General features: G+C 44.7%; 1 protein-coding gene across 1 annotated transcript; it reads right to left on the reverse strand.

Moving 5' to 3' along the window:
- Window positions 1-345: 345 nt before the first annotated feature.
- Window positions 346-26,040, reverse strand: LOC123723782 (ribonucleases P/MRP protein subunit POP1-like). The gene is made up of 6 exons (XM_045711327.1): window positions 25,788-26,040; window positions 25,369-25,544; window positions 23,765-24,013; window positions 22,090-22,177; window positions 2,273-2,481; window positions 346-786 (listed from the first exon to the last, which is right to left on the reverse strand). The coding sequence occupies exons 1-6, from the start codon at window positions 26,038-26,040 to the stop codon at window positions 454-456; spliced, it is 1,308 nt and encodes a 435-aa protein (XP_045567283.1). The 3' UTR covers window positions 346-453.
- Window positions 26,041-26,354: the final 314 nt, after the last annotated feature.

Consider the following 26,354-nt stretch of genomic DNA (forward strand, 5'->3'; position numbering starts at 1 on the left):
GACTCTACCAGTCAGAACCAACCCGATGGACTCTACCAGTCAGAACCAACCCCGATGGACTCTACCAGTCGGAACCAACCCGATGGACTCTACCAGCCAGAACCAACCCGATGGACTATACCAGTCAGAACCAACCCGATGGACTATACCAGTCAGAACCAACCCGATGGACTCTACCAGTCAGAACCAACCCGATGGACTATACCAGTCAGAACCAACCCGATGGACTCTACCAGTCAGAACCAACCCGATGGACTCTACCAGTCAGAACCAACCCGATGGACTCTACCAGTCAGAACCAACCCGATGGACTCTACCAGTCAGAACCAACCCGATGGACTCTACCAGTCAGAACCAACCCGATGGACTATACCAGTCAGAACCAACCCGATGGACTATACCAATCAGAACCAACCCGATGGACTCTACCAGTCAGAACCAACCCGATGGACTCTACCAGTCAGAACCAACCCGATGGACTATACCAGTCAGAACCAACCTGATGGCTATGCCAGTGGTACTGGACCTCCAGGTGACGGGTGTGGTAGAAGACATGGTACTGTATCCCAGGAGCTTCTTGGCTGGTGGACCTGCAGCCTCAGGCTCCCTGGAGGACCACTTCCTCTTAGAACCAGAACCCGAGGCCCGCACCGCCTCAGGACAAGCCCCAGGACCAGGGCCCAAGGTGGGGGTAGGGGCTGGCTGTGGGACCGGGTGCTCCACCGGACCAGGTGGAAGTACAGCCTCAGAACACTGACAGACAGCCTGCAGCTCTGGGAGGAGGTCCTGACGCAGAGCACAGAGCACAGTCACGACACAGAGCACAGTCACGACACAGAGCACAGTCACCACACAGAGCACAGTCACAACACAGTCACGACACAGAGCACAGTCACGACACAGAGCACAGCCACGACACAGAGCACAGTCACGACACAGAGCACAGCCACGACACAGTGCACAGCCACGACACAGAGCACAGTCACGACACAGAGCACAGTCACGACACAGAGCACAGTCATGACACAGAGCACAGTCACGACACAGAGCACAGTCACGACACAGAGCACAGTCACGACACAGAGCACAGCCACGACACAGAGCACAGCCACGACACAGAGCACAGTCACGACACAGAGCACAGACACGACACAGAGCACAGTCACGACACAGAGCACAGCCACGACACAGAGCACAGCCACGACACAGAGCACAGCCACGACACAGAGCACAGCCACGACACAGAGCACAGCCACGACACAGAGCACAGTCACGACACAGAGCACAGTCACGACACAGTGCACAGCCACGACACAGAGCACAGCCACGACACAGAGCACAGCCACGACACAGAGCACAGTCACGACACAGAGCACAGTCACGACACAGAGCACAGTCACGACACAGAGCACAGTCACGACACAGAGCACAGTCACAACACAGTCACAACACAGTCACGACACAGAGCACAGCAGTACTTTACCGATCCTAAAAGGGGACATCTGATTGGATAGTACTTTACCGATCCTAAAAGGGGACATCTGATTGGATAGTACTTTACCGATCCTAAAAGGGGACATCTGATTGGATAGTACTTTACCGATCCCAAAGGGGACATCTGATTGGATAGTACTTTTACCGATCCCAAAGGGGACATCTGATTGGATAGTACTTTACCGATCCCAAAAGGGGACATCTGATTGGATAGTACTTTACCGATCCTAAAAGGGGACATCTGATTGGATAGTACTTTACCGATCCTAAAAGGGGACATCTGATTGGATAGTACTTTACCGATCCCAAAGGGGACATCTGATTGGATAGTACTTTTACCGATCCCAAAGGGGACATCTGATTGGATAGTACTTTACCGATCCCAAAAGGGGACATCTGATTGGATAGTACTTTACCGATCCCAAAGGGGACATCTGATTGGATAGTACTTTACCGATCCCAAAAGGGGACATCTGATTGGATAGTACTTTACCGATCCCAAAAGGGGACATCTGATTGGATAGTACTTTACCGATCCCAAAGGGGACATCTGATTGGATAGTACTTTACCGATCCCAAAAGGGGACATCTGATTGGATAGTACTTTACCGATCCCAAAAGGGGACATCTGATTGGATAGTACTTTACCGATCCCAAAGGGGACATCTGATTGGACCAGATTATAGACAACAATCAAGACATTACACCATCAATGAATAGTTAAATGGTTGTTCAATACTTCTACTACTGATTGATTCTGCATATTAGTCCCTCTGACCGTTTTCATGGTGGGATGAGCCCAGATCCACAGCTGTCTGTGTGTTGATCCCTGGGAGCCTTGGTCCTCCTGGCCCCGGCCCTGTGCTCTGGGTCTCCAGAGGAACGTGACAGGCCCCAGGGGCTGGAGAGGGTACTGTCCTGCTCTGTACACCACCACGCTGCCCTGTTTCCTGCCTGACACACACATGGCTGCTGCAAACGTAGGCCCTGCAGGTACAACAGATGTCATCAGCAATAACACCGTAAAGCAAGAGAAACATATTTGTTAGACCACCCGACTCGAAGAAACAATTACACAGCTTTTCGTACAGTTGGTTAAATAATTTCAAACTTTTATACTGAAAAACTAGTATTTTTTTTTTAACTTTTATAGTTTTTGAAAAACTTTTACACTGAAAAACTAGTATTTTTTTTAACTTTTATACTGAAAAACTTGTATTTTCTCGAGACTGATGCCACGTTTTAGACGAGGGACATAATAAAAAATCTGTCGTACCAGTCGGCATAGCGGGACAAGAAAGCAAGGAGGAGGGTGTAACGTTTGTCGTATGGATTAGACCAAAACGCAGCGGGAATGTGAATACTCATCTTCTATTGAGAAGGCAACGTGAACACTGAACAAAATAACAAAACACCGACGAAGACAGTCCTGTACGGCAACACGCTAAACACGGAACAACTACCCACCAACACAGGGACCAAAAAAAAAAAAAACTTCCTTAAATGTGGCCTCCAATCAAAAGCAACGAAGAAGAGCTGCTTCTAACATAGAAATAGACTAAATAGACACAGACATAGAAATATACTAACATAGAACATTGCCCCCCCAAAAAAAACGAAACACACTAAACAAAACACCCGCCTGCCACGCCCTGACCAAACTACAATAACAAACAACCCCTTTTTACTGGTCAGGACGTAACAGAGGGTGGCTGCAAAAGCAAGCCAGCACAACGGTACGCGTTGCTATGGTGATTCCACTAAACAGTGCATATCAACATCTGGTTAGAAAACAACACTGCGGCAGATGGCAAAAGTTTAAATATTTTTAACTCTGGTGGCAAGTCCCGTCTACCGTGGCGGCTGATGGCGTTCACCGCCGTGCCTCAACCGCCATTCACCGCCGTGCTCTCGTTGAAAACAATCACATCTGGTTTTGGCCGCCTACCTCGTACCATCAGTTAGTTTTTCCACTCGGTTTGTCAGAACCTAACGGACGACCAGGAAAAGCTCATACCAAGTTAATTCACCAGCTGCTAAAAACATGATTACACAAACACATATATTTATAACCTCCTACCAGGCAGAGTCAACTCTTACAATACTTCTAAATGAGCAGAAAACGATACATGATTAACATTCTCAGTGGATTTGTATGTTTCCACCTCCGAGACGTATGGCCTCTGATCTATAAATCACACTATGCTCACTCACACTCACCACTACTACTGCTGCTCCTTCAGTTACTATAGTCCAGTTCCATGCTGTTACTATAGTTACTATAGTCCAGTTCCATGCTGTTACTATAGTTACTATAGTCCAGTTCCATAGTGTTACTATAGTTACTATAGTCCAGTTCCATGCTGTTACTATAGTTACTATAGTCCAGTTCCATGCTGTTACTATAGTTACTATAGCCCAGTTCCATACTGTTACTATAGTTACTATAGTCCAGTTCCATACTGTTACTATAGTTACTATAGTCCAGTTCCATGCTGTTACTATAGCCCAGTTCCATGCTGTTACTATAGTTACTATAGTCCAGTTCCATGCTGTTACTATAGTTACTATAGTCCAGTTCCATGCTGTTACTATAGTTACTATAGTCCAGTTCCATGCTGTTACTATAGTTACTATAGTCCAGTTCCATACTGTTACTATAGTTACTATAGTCCAGTTCCATGCTGTTACTATAGTTACTATAGTCCAGTTCCATACTGTTACTATAGCCCAGTTCCATACTGTTACTATAGTTACTATAGTCCAGTTCCATGCTGTTACTATAGTTACTATAGCCCAGTTCCATACTGTTACTATAGTTAGTATAGTCCAGTTCCATACTGTTACTATAGTTACTATAGTCCAGTTCCATACTGTTACTATAGTTACTATAGTCCAGTTCCATACTGTTACTATAGTTACTATAGTCCAGTTCCATACTGTTACTATAGTTACTATAGTCCAGTTCCATACTGTTACTATAGTTAGTATAGTCCAGTTCCATACTGTTACTATAGTTACTATAGTCCAGTTCCATGCTGTTACTATAGTCCAGTTCCATGCTGTTACTATAGTTACTATAGTCCAGTTCCATACTGTTACTATAGTTACTATAGTCCAGTTCCATACTGTTACTATAGTTACTATAGTCCAGTTCCATGCTGTTACTATAGTTACTATAGTCCAGTTCCATGCTGTTACTATAGTCCAGTTCCATACTGTTACTATAGTTACTATAGTCCAGTTCCATACTGTTACTATAGTTACTATAGTCCAGTTCCATACTGTTACTATAGTTACTATAGTCCAGTTCCATGCTGTTACTATAGTTACTATAGTCCAGTTCCATACTGTTACTATAGTCCAGTTCCATACTGTTACTATAGTTACTATAGCCCAGTTCCATGCTGTTTCTATAGTCCAGTTCCATACTGTTACTATAGTTACTATAGTCCAGTTCCATACTGTTACTATAGTCCAGTTCCATACTGTTACTATAGTTACTATAGTCCAGTTCCATGCTGTTACTATAGTTACTATAGTCCAGTTCCATGCTGTTACTATAGTTACTATAGCCCAGTTCCATGCTGTTTCTATAGTCCAGTTCCATACTGTTACTATAGCCCAGTTCCATGCTGTTTCTATAGTCCAGTTCCATGCTGTTACTATAGTCCAGTTCCATACTGTTACTATAGTTACTATAGTCCAGTTCCATGCTGTTACTATAGTTACTATAGTCCAGTTCCATACTGTTACTATAGTTACTATAGTCCAGTTCCATGCTGTTAATATAGTTACTATAGCCCAGTTCCATACTGTTACTATAGTCCAGTTCCATGCTGTTACTATAGTCCAGTTCCATACTGTTACTATAGTTACTATAGCCCAGTTCCATAGTGTTACTATAGTCCAGTTCCATACTGTTACTATAGTTACTATAGTCCAGTTCCATGCTGTTACTATAGTTACTATAGTCCAGTTCCATGCTGTTACTATAGTCCAGTTCCATACTGTTACTATAGTTACTATAGTCCAGTTCCATGCTGTTACTATAGTTACTATAGTCCAGTTCCATGCTGTTACTATAGTTACTATAGTCCAGTTCCATACTGTTACTATAGTTACTATAGTCCAGTTCCATGCTGTTACTATAGTCCAGTTCCATGCTGTTACTATAGTCCAGTTCCATACTGTTACTATAGTTTCTATAGCCCAGTTCCATACTGTTACTATAGTCCAGTTCCATACTGTTACTATAGTTACTATAGTCCAGTTCCATACTGTTACTATAGTTACTATAGTCCAGTTCCATGCTGTTACTATAGTCCAGTTCCATGCTGTTACTATAGTCCAGTTCCATACTGTTACTATAGTTACTATAGTCCAGTTCCATGCTGTTACTATAGTCCAGTTCCATACTGTTACTATAGTTACTATAGTCCAGTTCCATGCTGTTACTATAGTCCAGTTCCATACTGTTACTATAGTTTCTATAGCCCAGTTCCATACTGTTACTATAGTTTCTATAGCCCAGTTCCATGCTGTTACTATAGTTACTATAGTCCAGTTCCATGCTGTTACTATAGTCCAGTTCCATACTGTTACTATAGTTACTATAGTCCAGTTCCATACTGTTACTATAGTTACTATAGCCCAGTTCCATACTGTTACTATAGTCCAGTTCCATACTGTTACTATAGTCCAGTTCCATACTGTTACTATAGTTACTATAGCCCAGTTCCATGCTGTTACTATAGTTACTATAGTCCAGTTCCATGCTGTTACTATAGTTACTATAGCCCAGTTCCATGCTGTTTCTATAGTCCAGTTCCATACTGTTACTATAGTCCAGTTCCATACTGTTACTATAGTTAGTATAGCCCAGTTCCATACTGTTACTATAGTTACTATAGCCCAGTTCCATGCTGTTTCTATAGCCCAGTTCCATGCTGTTACTATAGTCCAGTTCCATACTGTTACTATAGTTACTATAGTCCAGTTCCATGCTGTTACTATAGTCCAGTTCCATACTGTTACTATAGTTACTATAGTCCAGTTCCATGCTGTTACTATAGTTACTATAGTCCAGTTCCATGCTGTTACTATAGTTACTATAGTCCAGTTCCATGCTGTTACTATAGTTACTATAGTCCAGTTCCATACTGTTACTATAGTCCAGTTCCATGCTGTTACTATAGTTACTATAGCCCAGTTCCATACTGTTACTATAGTCCAGTTCCATACTGTTACTATAGTTACTATAGTCCAGTTCCATGCTGTTACTATAGTTACTATAGCCCAGTTCCATGCTGTTACTATAGTCCAGTTCCATACCGTTACTATAGTTACTATAGTCCAGTTCCATACTGTTACTATAGTTACTATAGTCCAGTTCCATACTGTTACTATAGTTACTATAGTCCAGTTCCATACTGTTACTATAGTTACTATAGTCCAGTTCCATGCTGTTACTATAGTCCAGTTCCATACTGTTACTATAGTTACTATAGTCCAGTTCCATGCTGTTACTATAGTTACTATAGTCCAGTTCCATGCTGTTACTATAGTTACTATAGTCCAGTTCCATACTGTTACTATAGTTACTATAGTCCAGTTCCATGCTGTTACTATAGTCCAGTTCCATGCTGTTACTATAGTTACTATAGTCCAGTTCCATGCTGTTACTATAGTTACTATAGTCCAGTTCCATACTGTTACTATAGTTACTATAGTCCAGTTCCATACTGTTACTATAGTCCAGTTCCATACTGTTACTATAGTTACTATAGTCCAGTTCCATACTGTTACTATAGTTACTATAGTCCAGTTCCATGCTGTTACTATAGTTACTATAGCCCAGTTCCATGCTGTTACTATAGTTACTATAGTCCAGTTCCATGCTGTTACTATAGTTACTATAGCCCAGTTCCATACTGTTACTATAGTTACTATAGCCCAGTTCCATACTGTTACTATAGCCCAGTTCCATACTGTTACTATAGTTACTATAGTCCAGTTCCATACTGTTACTATAGTTACTATAGTCCAGTTCCATGCTGTTACTATAGTTACTATAGCCCAGTTCCATGCTGTTACTATAGTTACTATAGTCCAGTTCCATACTGTTAATATAGTTACTATAGCCCAGTTCCATACTGTTACTATAGTTACTATAGCCCAGTTCCATACTGTTACTATAGTTACTATAGTCCAGTTCCATGCTGTTACTATAGTTACTATAGTCCAGTTCCATGCTGTTACTATAGTTACTATAGCCCAGTTCCATGCTGTTACTATAGTTACTATAGCCCAGTTCCATACTGTTACTATAGTTACTATAGCCCAGTTTCATACTGTTACTATAGTTACTATAGCCCAGTTCCATACTGTTACTATAGTTACTATAGTCCAGTTCCATGCTGTTACTATAGTTACTATAGTCCAGTTCCATACTGTTACTATAGTCCAGTTCCATACTGTTACTATAGTTACTATAGTCCAGTTCCATACTGTTACTATAGTTACTATAGTCCAGTTCCATGCTGTTACTATAGTTACTATAGTCCAGTTCCATACTGTTACTATAGTCCAGTTCCATGCTGTTACTATAGTTACTATAGCCCAGTTCCATACTGTTACTATAGTTACTATAGTCCAGTTCCATACTGTTACTATAGTTTCTATAGCCCAGTTCCATACTGTTACTATAGTCCAGTTCCATGCTGTTACTATAGTTACTATAGTCCAGTTCAATGCTGTTACTATAGTTACTATAGCCCAGTTCCATACTGTTACTATAGTTACTATAGTCCAGTTCCATACTGTTACTATAGTTACTATAGTCCAGTTCCATGCTGTTACTATAGTTACTATAGCCCAGTTCCATACTGTTACTATAGCCCAGTTCCATACTGTTACTATAGTTACTATAGTCCAGTTCCATGCTGTTACTATAGTTACTATAGCCCAGTTCCATGCTGTTACTATAGTCCAGTTCCATACTGTTACTATAGTTACTATAGTCCAGTTCCATGCTGTTACTATAGTCCAGTTCCATACTGTTACTATAGTTACTATAGTCCAGTTCCATGCTGTTACTATAGTTACTATAGTCCAGTTCCATGCTGTTACTATAGTCCAGTTCCATACTGTTACTATAGTTACTATAGTCCAGTTCCATGCTGTTACTATAGTCCAGTTCCATACTGTTACTATAGTCCAGTTCCATACTGTTACTATAGTTACTATAGTCCAGTTCCATGCTGTTACTATAGTCCAGTTCCATACTGTTACTATAGTTACTATAGTCCAGTTCCATGCTGTTACTATAGTTACTATAGTCCAGTTCCATGCTGTTACTATAGTCCAGTTCCATACTGTTACTATAGTTACTATAGCCCAGTTCCATACTGTTACTATAGTTACTATAGTCCAGTTCCATGCTGTTACTATAGTTACTATAGTCCAGTTCCATACTGTTACTAGAGTCCAGTTCCATACTGTTACTATAGTTACTATAGTCCAGTTCCATACTGTTAATATAGTTACTATAGCCCAGTTCCATACTGTTAATATAGTCCAGTTCCATACTGTTACTATAGTTACTATAGTCCAGTTCCATACTGTTTCTATAGTCCAGTTCCATACTGTTACTATAGTTACTATAGTCCAGTTCCATGCTGTTACTATAGTCCAGTTCCATACTGTTACTATAGTTACTATAGTCCAGTTCCATACTGTTTCTATAGTCCAGTTCCATAGTGTTACTATAGTTACTATAGTCCAGTTCCATACTGTTACTATAGTTACTATAGCCCAGTTCCATACTGTTACTATAGTTACTATAGTCCAGTTCCATACTGTTACTATAGTTTCTATAGTCCAGTTCCATACTGTTACTATAGTTACTATAGCCCAGTTCCATACTGTTACTATAGTTACTATAGTCCAGTTCCATGCTGTTACTATAGTTACTATAGTCCAGTTCCATGCTGTTACTATAGTCCAGTTCCATACTGTTACTATAGTTACTATAGCCCAGTTCCATACTGTTACTATAGTTACTATAGCCCAGTTCCATGCTGTTTCTATAGTCCAGTTCCATACTGTTACTATAGTCCAGTTCCATACTGTTACTATAGTCCAGTTCCATGCTGTTACTATAGTTACTATAGTCCAGTTCAATGCTGTTACTATAGTTACTATAGCCCAGTTCCATACTGTTACTATAGTTACTATAGCCCAGTTCCATGCTGTTTCTATAGTTACTATAGTCCAGTTCCATACTGTTACTATAGTTACTATAGTCCAGTTCCATGCTGTTACTATAGTTACTATAGTCCAGTTCCATGCTGTTACTATAGTTACTATAGTCCAGTTCCATACTGTTACTATAGTCCAGTTCCATACTGTTACTATAGTCCAGTTCCATACTGTTACTATAGTCCAGTTCCATACTGTTACTATAGTCCAGTTCCATGCTGTTACTATAGTCCAGTTCCATACTGTTACTATAGTCCAGTTCCATGCTGTTACTATAGTTACTATAGTCCAGTTCAATGCTGTTACTATAGTTACTATAGCCCAGTTCCATACTGTTACTATAGTTACTATAGTCCAGTTCCATGCTGTTACTATAGCCCAGTTCCATGCTGTTACTATAGTTACTATAGTCCAGTTCCATACTGTTACTATAGTTACTATAGCCCAGTTCCATACTGTTACTATAGTCCAGTTCCATACTGTTACTATAGTTACTATAGTCCAGTTCCATGCTGTTACTATAGTTACTATAGTCCAGTTCCATACTGTTACTATAGTTACTATAGTCCAGTTCCATGCTGTTACTATAGTTACTATAGTCCAGTTCCATGCTGTTACTATAGTTACTATAGTCCAGTTCCATGCTGTTACTATAGTTACTATAGTCCAGTTCCATACTGTTACTATAGTCCAGTTCCATACTGTTACTATAGTCCAGTTCCATACTGTTACTATAGTTACTATAGTCCAGTTCCATACTGTTACTATAGTTACTATAGTCCAGTTCCATGCTGTTACTATAGTTACTATAGTCCAGTTCCATGCTGTTACTATAGTTACTATAGTCCAGTTCCATACTGTTACTATAGTCCAGTTCCATACTGTTACTATAGTTACTATAGTCCAGTTCCATGCTGTTACTATAGTTACTATAGTCCAGTTCCATACTGTTTCTATAGTCCAGTTCCATAGTGTTACTATAGTTACTATAGTCCAGTTCCATACTGTTACTATAGTTACTATAGCCCAGTTCCATACTGTTACTATAGTTACTATAGTCCAGTTCCATACTGTTACTATAGTTTCTATAGTCCAGTTCCATACTGTTACTATAGTTACTATAGCCCAGTTCCATACTGTTACTATAGTTACTATAGTCCAGTTCCATGCTGTTACTATAGTTACTATAGTCCAGTTCCATGCTGTTACTATAGTCCAGTTCCATACTGTTACTATAGTTACTATAGCCCAGTTCCATACTGTTACTATAGTTACTATAGCCCAGTTCCATGCTGTTTCTATAGTCCAGTTCCATACTGTTACTATAGTCCAGTTCCATACTGTTACTATAGTCCAGTTCCATGCTGTTACTATAGTTACTATAGTCCAGTTCAATGCTGTTACTATAGTTACTATAGCCCAGTTCCATACTGTTACTATAGTTACTATAGCCCAGTTCCATGCTGTTTCTATAGTTACTATAGTCCAGTTCCATACTGTTACTATAGTTACTATAGTCCAGTTCCATGCTGTTACTATAGTTACTATAGTCCAGTTCCATGCTGTTACTATAGTTACTATAGTCCAGTTCCATACTGTTACTATAGTCCAGTTCCATACTGTTACTATAGTCCAGTTCCATACTGTTACTATAGTCCAGTTCCATACTGTTACTATAGTCCAGTTCCATGCTGTTACTATAGTCCAGTTCCATACTGTTACTATAGTCCAGTTCCATGCTGTTACTATAGTTACTATAGTCCAGTTCAATGCTGTTACTATAGTTACTATAGCCCAGTTCCATACTGTTACTATAGTTACTATAGTCCAGTTCCATGCTGTTACTATAGCCCAGTTCCATGCTGTTACTATAGTTACTATAGTCCAGTTCCATACTGTTACTATAGTTACTATAGCCCAGTTCCATACTGTTACTATAGTCCAGTTCCATACTGTTACTATAGTTACTATAGTCCAGTTCCATGCTGTTACTATAGTTACTATAGTCCAGTTCCATACTGTTACTATAGTTACTATAGTCCAGTTCCATGCTGTTACTATAGTTACTATAGTCCAGTTCCATGCTGTTACTATAGTTACTATAGTCCAGTTCCATGCTGTTACTATAGTTACTATAGTCCAGTTCCATACTGTTACTATAGTCCAGTTCCATACTGTTACTATAGTCCAGTTCCATACTGTTACTATAGTTACTATAGTCCAGTTCCATACTGTTACTATAGTTACTATAGTCCAGTTCCATGCTGTTACTATAGTTACTATAGTCCAGTTCCATGCTGTTACTATAGTTACTATAGTCCAGTTCCATACTGTTACTATAGTCCAGTTCCATACTGTTACTATAGTTACTATAGTCCAGTTCCATGCTGTTACTATAGTTACTATAGTCCAGTTCCATACTGTTACTATAGTCCAGTTCCATACTGTTACTATAGTCCAGTTCCATACTGTTACTATAGTTACTATAGTCCAGTTCCATACTGTTACTATAGTTACTATAGTCCAGTTCCATGCTGTTACTATAGTTACTATAGTCCAGTTCCATGCTGTTACTATAGTTACTATAGTCCAGTTCCATGCTGTTACTATAGTTACTATAGTCCAGTTCCATACTGTTACTATAGTCCAGTTCCATACTGTTACTATAGTTACTATAGTCCAGTTCCATACTGTTACTATAGTTACTATAGTCCAGTTCCATGCTGTTACTATAGTTACTATAGTCCAGTTCCATACTGTTACTATAGTTACTATAGTCCAGTTCCATGCTGTTACTATAGTTACTATAGTCCAGTTCCATGCTGTTACTATAGTCCAGTTCCATACTGTTACTATAGTTACTATAGTCCAGTTCCATGCTGTTACTATAGTTACTATAGTCCAGTTCCATGCTGTTACTATAGTTACTATAGTCCAGTTCCATGCTGTTACTATAGTCCAGTTCCATACTGTTACTATAGTTACTATAGTCCAGTTCCATACTGTTACTATAGTTACTATAGTCCAGTTCCATGCTGTTACTATAGTCCAGTTCCATGCTGTTACTATAGTTACTATAGCCCAGTTCCATACTGTTACTATAGTTACTATAGTCCAGTTCCATGCTGTTACTATAGTTACTATAGTCCAGTTCCATACTGTTACTATAGTTACTATAGTCCAGTTCCATGCTGTTACTATAGTTACTATAGTCCAGTTCCATACTGTTACTATAGTCCAGTTCCATACTGTTACTATAGTTTCTATAGCCCAGTTCCATAGTGTTACTATAGTTACTATAGTCCAGTTCCATACTGTTACTATAGTCCAGTTCCATGCTGTTACTATAGTTACTATAGTCCAGTTCCATACTGTTACTATAGTCCAGTTCCATGCTGTTACTATAGTTACTATAGCCCAGTTCCATACTGTTACTATAGTCCAGTTCCATGCTGTTACTATAGTTACTATAGCCCAGTTCCATACTGTTACTATAGTTACTATAGCCCAGTTCCATACTGTTACTATAGTTACTATAGTCCAGTTCCATGCTGTTACTATAGTCCAGTTCCATACTGTTACTATAGTTACTATAGCCCAGTTCCATACTGTTACTATAGTTACTATAGCCCAGTTCCATGCTGTTACTATAGTTACTATAGTCCAGTTCCATACTGTTACTATAGTTACTATAGCCCAGTTCCATGCTGTTACTATAGTTACTATAGCCCAGTTCCATACTGTTACTATAGTTACTATAGCCCAGTTTCATACTGTTACTATAGTTACTATAGTCCAGTTCCATACTGTTACTATAGTTACTATAGCCCAGTTCCATACTGTTTCTATAGTCCAGTTCCATACTGTTAATATAGTTACTAAAGTCCATGGTTTCGCTGATATATCTAGGTTTGAACTTTTCAGACGCTCCCTACCTTTCTCCCAACTCAGACCTGGTTTTCTAGCCACCAACATCTCCAATAACATCCTATGTTCTGCTACAGTCGGTATCAGTGGATAAATCTTCCCTGTGCTCAGGTTAGCTAAACATCTCTCATCTCAAGGCCGATCCTTCACCCCATTGTGAACACCCTCGTTACAGTGTAAACTTTGGGTCCCAACGGTTGATAAGCAGTCACCTTCTGACACCTTCCTGTTACCGTCGCCCAATCCCACCTTCTGACACCTTCCTGTTACCGTCACCCAATCCCACCTTCTGACACCTTCCTGTTACCGTCACCCAATCCCACCTTCTGACACCTTCCTGTTACCGTCGCCCAATCCCACCTTCTGACACCTTCCTGTTACCGTCCCACCTTCTGACACCTTCCTGTTACCGTCACCCAATCCCACCTTCTGACAGCTTCCTGTTACCGTCACCCAATCCCACCTTCTGACACCTTCCTGTTACCGTCCCACCTTCTGACACCTTCCTGTTACCGTCACCCAATCCCACCTTCTGACAGCTTCCTGTTACCGTCACCCAATCCCACCTTCTGACACCTTCCTGTTACCGTCGCCCAATCCCACCTTCTGACACCTTCCTGTTACCGTCACCCAATCCCACCTTCTGACACCTTCCTGTTACCGTCACCCAATCCCACCTTCTGACAGCTTCCTGTTACCGTCACCCAATCCCACCTTCTGACACCTTCCTGTTACCGTCACCCAATCCCACCTTCTGACACCTTCCTGTTACCGTCACCCAATCCCACCTTCCTGTTACCGTCGCCCAATCCCACCTTCTGACAGCTTCCTGTTACCGTCACCCAATCCCACCTTCTGACACCTTCCTGTTACCGTCGCCCAATCCCACCTTCTGACAGCTTCCTGTTACCGTCACCCAATCCCACCTTCTGACAGCTTCCTGTTACCGTCCCACCTTCTGACAGCTTCCTGTTACCGTCGCCCAATCCCACCTTCTGACACCTTCCTGTTACCGTCGCCCAATCCCACCTTCTGACAGCTTCCTGTTACCGTCACCCAATCCCACCTTCTGGCACCTTCCTGTTACCGTCCCACCTTCTGACACCTTCCTGTTACCGTCGCCCAATCCCACCTTCTGACACCTTCCTGTTACCGTCGCCCAATCCCACCTTCTGACACCTTCCTGTTACCGTCACCCAATCCCACCTTCTGACACCTTCCTGTTACCGTCGCCCAATCCCACCTTCTGACACCTTCCTGTTACCGTCGCCCAATCCCACCTTCTGACACCTTCCTGTTACCGTCACCCAATCCCACCTTCTGACACCTTCCTGTTACCGTCGCCCAATCCCACCTTCTGACACCTTCCTGTTACCGTCCCACCTTCTGACACCTTCCTGTTACCGTCGCCCAATCCCACCTTCTGACACCTTCCTGTTACCGTCCCACCTTCTGACAGCTTCCTGTTACCGCCGCCCAATCCCACCTTCTGGCACCTTCCTGTTACCGTCACCCAATCCCACCTTCTGACACCTTCCTGTTACCGTCGCCCAATCCCACCCTCTGACACCTTCCTGTTACCGTCGCCCAATCCCACCTTCTGACACCTTCCTGTTACCGTCGCCCAATCCCACCTTCCTGTTACCGTCACCCAATCCCACCTTCTGACACCTTCCTGTTACCGTCACCCAATCCCACCTTCTGACACCTTCCTGTTACCGTCGCCCAATCCCACCTTCTGACACCTTCCTGTTACCGTCCCACCTTCTGACACCTTCCTGTTACCGTCGCCCAATCCCACCTTCTGACACCTTCCTGTTACCGTCCCACCTTCTGACACCTTCCTGTTACCGTCGCCCAATCCCACCTTCTGACACCTTCCTGTTACCGTCCCACCTTCTGACACCTTCCTGTTACCGTCGCCCAATCCCACCTTCTGACACCTTCCTGTTACCGTCGCCCAATCCCACCTTCTGACAGCTTCCTGTTACCGCCGCCCAATCCCACCTTCTGACACCTTCCTGTTACCGTCCCACCTTCTGACACCTTCCTGTTACCGTCGCCCAATCCCACCTTCTGACACCTTCCTGTTACCGTCGCCCAATCCCACCTTCTGACAGCTTCCTGTTACCGTCGCCCAATCCCACCTTCTGACACCTTCCTGTTACCGTCGCCCAATCCCACCTTCTGACAGCTTCCTGTTACCGTCGCCCAATCCCACCTTCTGACACCTTCCTGTTACCGTCCCACCTTCTGACACCTTCCTGTTACCGTCGCCCAATCCCACCTTCTGACACCTTCCTGTTACCGTCCCACCTTCTGACACCTTCCTGTTACCGTCGCCCAATCCCACCTTCTGACACCTTCCTGTTACCGTCGCCCAATCCCACCTTCTGACAGCTTCCTGTTACCGCCGCCCAATCCCACCTTCTGACACCTTCCTGTTACCGTCACCCAATCCAAATGCTGGCTGTTATAAACGGATGAGAGATTAGTGTTGCTGTAAGAATATCCAACATAACGACACTCAGTCACATGTTTCTTAAATCACAGTCTGCAGGAGATGTGATGCTATTATTACAGAGAACTTCCCTTCTGGCGAGGTGGCTTCCTGTATACAGGAATCTGTAGCTAGTCTTTCTGGTGAGCTGGCTTCCTGTATACAGGAATCTGTAGCTAGTCTTTCTGGTGAGGTGGCTTCCTGTATACAGGAATCTGTAAGCTAGTCTTTCTGGTGAGGTGGCTTCCTGTATACAGGAATCTGTAAGCTAGTCTTTCTGGTGAGGTGGCTTCCTGTATACAGGAATCTGTAAGCTAGTCTTTCTGGTGAGGTGGCTTCCTGTATACAGGAATCTGTAAGCTAGTCTTTCTGGTGAGGTGGCTTCCTGTATACAGGAATCTGTAAGCTAGTCTTTCTGGTGAGGTGGCTTCCTGTATACAGGAATCTGTAAGCTAGTCTTTTAAGAGTTGTACTTTCTTCGATGAACCACCTCAGTAAAAGTTACCAATAGTGTCTGAAATGACAACACCCTCTCTACGAGCTATTCAATGATTTCACTTTTACACAGAGGAGTGGTATCGTTCCCCAGTGACTCTATTACTCACTTCCCTAATAATTCATGAGCCTCACAAATCTCTTCCCCACCACCACCACCACCAGTCATATTCAATTCCGCTTTCCCCAATTCCCTGTAACGTCAACGCCTTGGTTTGCACAGACATCGGTGCTGCTAGAATCTGTAACTAAACACCCTCATGGAAACACCGTCTTAAACGCTATGTCCTTAGACGTTATGTACTTAGACGCTATGTCCTTAGACGCTATGTCCTTAGACGCTATGTCCTTAGACGCTATGTACTTAGTACTTAGATCCCACAGTACACTCCTGCCTCCTTCAAAAACATCCAGGTTCCCCTCCAGGATTCCCTCCATGCTTCCCTCCAGGCTTCCCTCCAGGCTTCCCTCCAGGGCTCCCTCCAGGCTTCCCTCCACGCTTCCCTCCACGCTCCCTCCAGGCTCCCTCCACGATTCCCTCCAGGCTCCCTCCAGGCTCCCTCCACGCTTCCCTCCACGATTCCCTCCACGATTCCCTCCAGGCTCCCTCCACGCACCCTCCACGCACCCTCCACGCTCCCTCCAGGCTCCCTCCAGGCTCCCTCCACGATTCCCTCCAGGCTTCCCTCCAGGCTCCCTCCAGGCTCCCTCCACGCACCCTCCACGCACCCTCCAGGCTTCCCTCCACGCACCCTCCAGGCTTCCCTCCACGCACCCTCCACGCTCCCTCCACGATTCCCTCCACGCACCCTCCACGCTCCCTCCACGATTCCCTCCACGCACCCTCCACGATTCCCTCCACGATTCCCTCCACGATTCCCTCCACGATTCCCTCCACGCTCCCTCCACGCTTCCCTCCACGCTTCCCTCCACGCTTCCCTCCACGCTTCCCTCCACGCTTCCCTCCACGCTTCCCCCCAGGCTTCCCTCCAGGCTTCCCTCCAGGCTTCCCTCCGCACGAGGCAGGTGCAGTAGGCTCAAGTACACTCATTCTTCCAATAACCGACGGTCCCACAACATGGAGATAAAGCACAGGTCCACCTCCCTTTTCCTCTGTTTCTTTATCTTTCCTTGGCTGTTAAAACCACTGTTAGTGACTTTCACTGTGTCTGTATTAACCAGCAGCCCGGCTGGGAAGTGAGAGGAATGAGATTCCTGTACTATTTCATCCCAGTCTGAATGTTGGTCCACTACCCCCACAATAGCCGTTTTAATTAACAGGTTTCAAACCTGCCGTCAAAACCAGACGGTACAAATTCTATCAAAAAGGTACTCCAGTCCTTTCCATGGCGGAGTACTTCTACACATTTTTGGTTCCGTTAGTTTTTGCTTTTGTGTTGATGGAACGCCGACATCCAAACGCTGGTATTTTGAGCTCTTGATGTTTCTATTGTCATTGTTCCAACTGACCAACACCATCTCTGAATTATCTATTACAATCGTACCAACTGACCGACTCACGAGACCATCTGAATTATCTAATACACCGGACCAACTCACGAGACCATCTCTGAATTATCTATTACAATCGTACCAACTGACCGACTCACGAGACCATCTGAATTATCTATTACAGTCGTACCAACTGACCGACTCACGAGACCATCTGAATTATCTAATACACCGGACCAACTGACCGACTCACGAGACCATCTGAATTATCTATTACACTGGACCAACTGACCGACTCACGAGACCATCTGAATTATCTATTACAATCGTACCAACTGACCGACTCACGAGACCATCTCTGAATTATCTATTACAATCGTACCAACTGACCGACTCACGAGACCATCTGAATTATCTATTACAATCGTACCAACTGACCGACTCACGAGACCATCTGAATTATCTAATACATAGGACCAACTGACCGACTCACGAGACCATCTGAATTATCTATTACATCGGAATGTTCCGTCTGCAGGGAAACGCCGACCAATTACATCCTGTTTGCTACATTCCCCCCCCCCCCACCCCCCCCCAATATTCCAGTCAAAATTTGGTAGATTTATGCCGTTCTTTTAGGACATCCATGGTTTTGCTAATAGTTTCCCCCCTTCTTCCACTTCCCCCTTTTACAGGAGAGTCAGAAATCACGGATGCCATTTTAAACGGTGGTTATTTCTGAAGCCACTTCTCCACGGTGTCCAGAGGGCGTTTACATTTTTCCTCACTCTAACACACGCCATCTATTAACCATTCTCAGAAGCAGAGATACCTTACTTCCCATCGGAGAGTAGTTACGGTTATTTGTGCCGATTAAAAATTTTAAAAATTGTTCACGTCACCTGATACCTTGAATTTTAAAACCAACAGTAAAGCGTCTGCCAGTTGACTACTGGAGAATACGGGACGCCTCATGTCTTATACCAGTGTCCACGCTTTCACATATCACTTGTTGTTGACGACACACATTACCAAAATGATTCACACTCGTCTTCCTATTATTTCCACATAATCTGTCACGGTTCCCTGCCCCCAATAGGGCATCAACCAACCCAACCTTCTGTTTATTGCTACTGCTAATACACGCCAATCATGTTCAAACAACGTAGGAATTACTTTCAGCTTTTCTAACCATGAACGTGGCTCTCCTCCAGAACGTGCAGAGAACGTTCTATCACCGTCCACGTTCCCTCCTCCAGAACGTACAGACAACGTTCTATCACCGTCCACGTTCCCTCCTCCAGAACGTACAGACAACGTTCTATCACCGTCCACGTTCCCTCCTCCAGAACGTACAGACAACGTTCTATCACCGTCCACGTTCCCTCCTCCAGAACGTAAAGACAACGTTCTATCACCGTCCACGTTCCCTCCTCCAGAACATACAGACAACGTTCTATCACCGTCCACGTTCCCTCCTGTGGCTCTCCTCCAGAACGTACAGACAACGTTCTATCACCGTCCACGTTCCCTCCTCCAGAACGTACAGACAACGTTCTATCACCGTCCACGTTCCCTCCTGTGGCTCTCCTCCAGAACGTACAGACAACGTTCTATCACCGTCCACGTTCCCTCCTGTTGCTCTCCTCCAGAACGTACAGACAACGTTCTATCACTGTCCACGTTCCCTCCTCCAGAACGTACAGACAACGTTCTATCACCGTCCACATTCTCTCCTCCAGAACGTACAGACAACGTTCTATCACGTCCACGTTCCCTCCTCCAGAAAGTACAGACAACGTTCTATCACCGTCCACGTTCCCTCCTCCAGAACGTACAGACAACGTTCTATCACCGTCCACGTTCCCTCCTGTTGTCCTTCTCTACAACCTACCGTACTAGTAGACAAGCAAAACAATTTATCCATACGCACACACACTGCGGCCTCACGGCCTCCGCGGCTGGGTTTTCACCTCCCCCTTTTCCGGGTCTAGTAGGGAACCAATCCACTCGGGATTTACCCCTAGGAACAGGAAGTAGGAACAGGGAGTAGGAACAGGGAGTAGGAACAGGGAGTAGGAGAAGGAAGTAGGAACAGGAAGTAGGAACAGGAAGTAGGAACAGGGAGTAGTAACAGGGAGTAGTAACAGGAAGTAGGAACAGGAAGTAGGAACAGGAAGTAGGAACAGGGAGTAGGAACAGGAAGTAGGAACAGGAAGTAGGAACAGGAAGTAGGAACAGGAAGTAGGAACAGGTTTGTTTTCGGTGCTCCCGTTTCATTGATTCGGACTCTCTAGTTCGATGGTAAATCGTAGCGAATCCTGACAACCGCGCCAACTGTTAGGTTCTGACAGAGTGAAAAACTAAAACGGACGACCAGCAAAACGCTCAAACCAAGTTTATTCAGCCACTGGGGTCAAAACAGCTGCAAAGACATGTTTACACAAAAACATATATTTACACCGTCCTACTAGGCGGAGTCCACTCCTTCCACATCTACACAGCCAATACATCTCTGTTGCTAGGCAGGAACTTAATTGGTTCCTCTCACTGGTGGTAGTGGGCGTAGAAATGTGTGTGTGTGACTGAAACCAAACTGTTCCTCCTCACTTCACCTGACCTGGGACCCAATTCCTCACTCCTCCCTACTCCACATCAAATCAAATGTATTTATAAAGCCCTTCTTACATCAGCTGATATCTCAAAGTGCTGTACAGAAACCCAGCCTAAAACCCCAAACAGCAAGCAATGCAGGTGTAGAAGCACGGTGGCTAGGAAAAACTCTCTAGAAAGGCCAGAACCTAGGAAGAAACCTAGAGAGGAACCAGGCTATGAGGGGTGGCTAGGAAAAACTCCCTAGAAAGGCCAAAACCTAGGAAGAAACCTAGAGAGGAACCAGGCTATGAGGGGTGGCTAGGAAAAACTCCCTAGAAAGAAACCTAGAGAGGAACCAGGCTATGAGGGGTGGCCAGTCCTATTCTGGCTGTGCCGGGTGGAGATTATAACAGAACATGGCCAAGATGTTAAAATGTTCATAAATGACCAGCAGGGTCAAATAATAATAATCACAGTAGTTGTCGAGGGTTCAACAGGTCAGCAACTCAAGAGTAAGTGTCAGTTGGCTTTTTCATAGCCGATCTTTGAGAGTATCTCTACCGCTCCTGCTGTCTCTAGAGAGTTGAAAACAGCAGGTCTGGGACAGGTAGCACGTCCATAGCTGTCCTACCTTATCAGTGACTGAAACCAGACTGTTCCTCCGCACTTCACCTGACCTGCGACCCAATTCCTCACTCCTCCCTACTCCACAGCTGTCCTACCTTATCAGTGACTGAAACCAGACTGTTGCCCTTTGCCCCCCCTTCCTTAGGAGCCATGAGATTTAACAACACCGAGTTTTAAAACAGAATGTAAGCCATCTGTACTCCCCCTTCCTCACCCAGTAACTTTCCAACCACCTGGTTCCTATCCACCCTCCATTGACCCCAACATATACCTTCATTATACATGTAAAGTCATCAATACGATCTAATATGGTAACATGAATAAATGTATTTCAAGATAGAATCCAACACATCTAAAACTTTTACACTGAAAAAACGTGTATTTTCTCGAGACTGATGCCACGTTTTAAGACGAGGGACATAAAAATAAAAAATCTGTCGTACCAGTCGGCATAGCGGGACAAGAAAGCAAGGAGGAGGGTGGACGCCAAAAGCAAGCCAGCACGACGGGTACGCGTTGCTATGGTGATTTAACAACACTACGGCAAGTCCCGTCTACCGTGGCGTCTGATGGCGCTTCACCGCCGCGCCGCGACGCCATTCACCGTTGTGCCCTCGTTGAAAACAATCACATCTGGTTTTGGGCCGTCTACCTCGTACCATCTAGAAACGGAAGCAATGATTTGACCTTGTGGTTTTTGTTTTGTTGAAGGGGGCGAATACGAAAGCAGTACTCACCTGCTTCCTTACTGGTTAGTTTAGACAGGGTAGCTAACAGCTGGTCCTCTGGGCCCTGTAACTCCACACAGCTGTAGTACGACATGTCCTGGGTAGGGGGGGAATGACGACAGAGGATTCACTTTGGGATACATATTAACACATATTAACGCTTCAAAATATAATTTTATTGGTTGGCAACCTACAAAAAGACTAATTTACCAAAATGCTGTATTCATATCTGCTCACACAGCAAACCTATTAGAGACTACTATTGTAGAGATCCCACAGTAAACCTATTTAGAACTGTTACAGAGACTACTATTGTAGAGATCCCACAGTAAACTGTTATAGAGACTACTATTGTAGAGATCCCACAGTAAACTGTTACAGAGACTACTATTGTAGAGATCCCACAGTAAACCTATTTAGAACTGTTACAGAGACTACTATTGTAGAGATCCCACAGTAAACTGTTATAGAGACTACTATTGTAGAGATCCCACAGTAAACTGTTACAGAGACTACTATTGTAGAGATCACACAGTAAACTGTTACAGAGACTACTATTGTAGAGATCCCACAGTAAACCTATTAGAACTGTTACAGAGACTACTATTGTAGAGATCCCACAGTAAACTGTTACAGAGACTACTATTGTAGAGATCCCACAGTAAACCTATTAGAACTGTTACAGAGACTACTATTGTAGAGATCCCACAGTAAACTGTTATAGAGACTACTATTGTAGAGATCCCACAGTAAACTGTTATAGAGACTACTATTGTAGAGATCCCACAGTAAACCTATTAGAACTGTTACAGAGACTACTATTGTAGAGATCCCACAGTAAACCTATTTAGAAGAACGTCAAGTGTTACTGTAATATATTATGCCTGTATTTTAGTCATTCTGAAACTGTTGTACTTATAAATGTTAAGGTGATTCATGTCCCTCACTGTGATCTAGATCTAGCTAAATGCTAAGGTGATTCAGGTCCCTCACTGTGATCTAGCTAAATGCTAAGGTGATTCCATGTCCCTCACTGTGATCTAGCTAAATGCTAAGGTGATTCATGTCCCTCACTGTGATCTAGATCTAGCTAAATGCTAAGGTGATTCCATGTCCCTCACTGTGATCTAGATCTAGCTAAATGCTAAGGTGATTCATGTCCCTCACTGTGATCTAGATCTAGCTAAATGCTAAGGTGATTCATGTCCCTCACTGTGATCTAGATCTAGCTAAATGCTAAGGTGATTCAGGTCCCTCACTGTGATCTAGCTAAATGCTAAGGTGATTCCATGTCCCTCACTGTGATCTAGCTAAATGCTAAGGTGATTCCATGTCCCTCACTGTGATCTAGATCTAGCTAAATGCTAAGGTGATTCATGTCCCTCACTGTGATCTAGATCTAGCTAAATGCTAAGGTGATTCCATGTCCCTCACTGTGATCTAGCTAAATGCTAAGGTGATTCCATGTCCCTCACTGTGAGCATATTTAAAAACTAGAGTTATCCCAGGTCTGGTGAACTCCTAACCTTACTGAGCAGTAATTTCAACAGGACCCTATAAAAAATTTTTTTTAAATCAGTCAATCAATAAAAAAAATGTATTTCCTATCAGTTGTCCCTAAAAGTGCTTCCCCAGATATCCCAGCCCTAAAGAAAACAAGACTCAGGTGTGTAAAGACACTAACCTGCAGTAGACAGTGGGAGCTCATGGCTCTGTAACAGGCTCTGTAACACTTGTAGGTCGGCCCGTCTCCCAGACAGTAGCCCCATCTCTTGACCATGTGGAAGCGCTTGGCGTGCCAGATGTGCGTCTCCAGCCACAGGTTCTTCCGCTGGCGACGGTTGAACTCCAGAAGCACGTTGCCGTGGCGACGCCGAGCTTTACGACTCTTGCTCTTAGACTGCTCCTTCTTCACCTTCTGACTCTTCTCCAACTGGAACCAGAGAGGAAACAGACAGAATGTTACCGCGCCCGGTCCGCCCCTATCTGCACGCGGCCCGGTCGCCCCTATCTGCACGCGCCCGGTCCGCCCTATCTGCACGGCCCGGTCCGCCCCTATCTGCACGGCCCGGTCGGTCCGCCTTACACGGCCCGTCCGGTCCGCTTACACGCGCCCGGTCGGGTCCGCTCTACACGCGCCCGGTCCGGTCTGCGCTTCTACGCGCCCGTCCGGTCCGCTCTACACCTGCCCGGTCGGTCCGCTCTACACGGCCGGTCGGTCCGCTTACACGCGCCCGGTCGGTCCGCCTCTACACGCGCCCGGTCCGTCCGCTTACACGCGCCCGGTCGGTCCGCCTCTACACGGCCCGGTCCGGTCCGCTTACATGTGCCGGTCGGTCGCTTACACGCGCCCGGTCGGTCCGCTTACACGCGCCCGGTCGGTCCGCCTTACACGCGCCCGGTCGGTCCGGCTCTACGCTGCCCGGTCCGCTCTATCTGCACGCGCCCGGTCCGCTTATCTGCACGGCCGGTCGCCTTATCTGCACGCGCCCGGTCCGCTCTATCTGCACGCGCCCGGTCCGCTTATCTGCACGCCCGGTCCGCCTCTATCTGCACGCTGCCCGTCCGCTTATCTGCACGCGCCCGGTCCGCTCTATCTGCACGCGCCCGGTCCGCTCTATCTGCAGCGCCCGGTCCGCCTCTATCTGCACGCGACCGGTCCGCCTCTATCTACACGCGACCAGTCCGCCTCTACACGTGACCAGTCCGCCTCTACACGCGACCAGTCCGCCTCTACACGTGACCAGTCCGCCTCTACAAGTGACCAGTCCGCCTCTACACGCGACCAGTCCGCCTCTACACGTGACCAGTCCGCCTCTACACGTGACCAGTCATTCCTCCATGTACGGACATGACAATAACAGAGGAGACAGATCTGGGACCAAGCTTTAAAGTCAAGAGAGAGAGAGAGGCCGTGTTTCACAGTGACTGAGTGTGTGTGACTGAGTGTGACTGTGACTGAGTGTGTGTGACTGTGACTGAATGTGTGTGACTGTGAGCGTGTGTGTGTGACTGTGTGTCACTTTATGTGTGACTGTGAGCGTGTGTGTGTGTGACTGTGTGTGACTGTGAGCGTGTGACTGTGTGTGACTGTGAGCGTGTGACTGTGAGCGTGTGACTGTGAGCGTGTGACTGTGTGTGACTTTATGTGTGACTGTGAGGGCTGTGTGTGACTGTGAGCGTGTGACTGTGTGTGACTGAACGTGTGACTGTGAGCCTGTGTGTGTGACTGTGTGTGTGACTGAGTGTGACTGTGTGTGTGTGTGTGTGTTACTTAGACAAACCCACCATGTTGTTGGCCATGTCTCTCAGCCTGCAGGGCAGTCTCTTGGTGTTATGGCTCATGGCCCTCCTCCTCATGTGTTTAGGAAGAGCTCCAAACACATGGGAGCTGCCCGTTGTCTTGGTGACGGCCGTCAACATGGCGTTCACCTCCGCTGCCCGGGCCTTGGCGAACGCTGAGGCTGAGGAGACACAGCAGCACACGTCACAAAAGCTGTCTAGGAGTCAATGGGTTGGAGCATCAGACATGATTTACTCATTCTAAATGCCATTTTGAATTGTGTAATAATCTGTTGATTTACAGCTGGTTCAACATTGACATGCAGAAGTGCTCAAGTTAGAGCCTGTATCAGTTTTAAAACCCATAAAGACATGAGCATCCATTTAAAATACATTGACAACTGTATGCAGGAAGGTGTTCTTACCAGTGATGTGTTTGGGCAGAGCCTGCGAGTAGCCCCCTGTCCTTCTCTCTGGTGGCCCCGGACCCAGCTCCCTCCTGGGCGTGGCCTGAGTGAGAGGACCCCTGGCCCCTTGGATGTGGAGACGGATCACGGCCTCGACCTGTAGGGGTGTCCCTCCGTTCCTCCAGTGTGAGCTGCCCTGGGAGGAATAGGTGACGTTGATCGGCTGGTTCTTCATCTTCTTGTCGCGCATCCTGTGCTTGGCTGTAGACATGTCTGATCGCTCTGCAGAAAATAAACAATAACATGACTCATTGATAACAATGGCTTATGGTCCTGTCAAAAAATTATCCTATCCTGGGACACGAGCAGGCTACTGGCTACTATTTAACAGTGAATTGCACAGTCACTGTTATTGTCAGTAAATCTTTGAAAGAGATGCCATTCAATCTCCCCCTTCAGCAGAAAAGCTAGCTAAATTAGCTACTTAGCAAGCTTGATACACATTGGACATCATGCGACTACTTTGCATGCCACCAACAGCCTACGCTAACGAGTTTATGACGTTATCCACTTCCATCACACCAC

This window comes from Salmo salar, unplaced genomic scaffold (assembly GCF_905237065.1).
Source record: "Salmo salar unplaced genomic scaffold, Ssal_v3.1, whole genome shotgun sequence".
Lineage (NCBI taxonomy): Eukaryota > Metazoa > Chordata > Actinopteri > Salmoniformes > Salmonidae > Salmo > Salmo salar.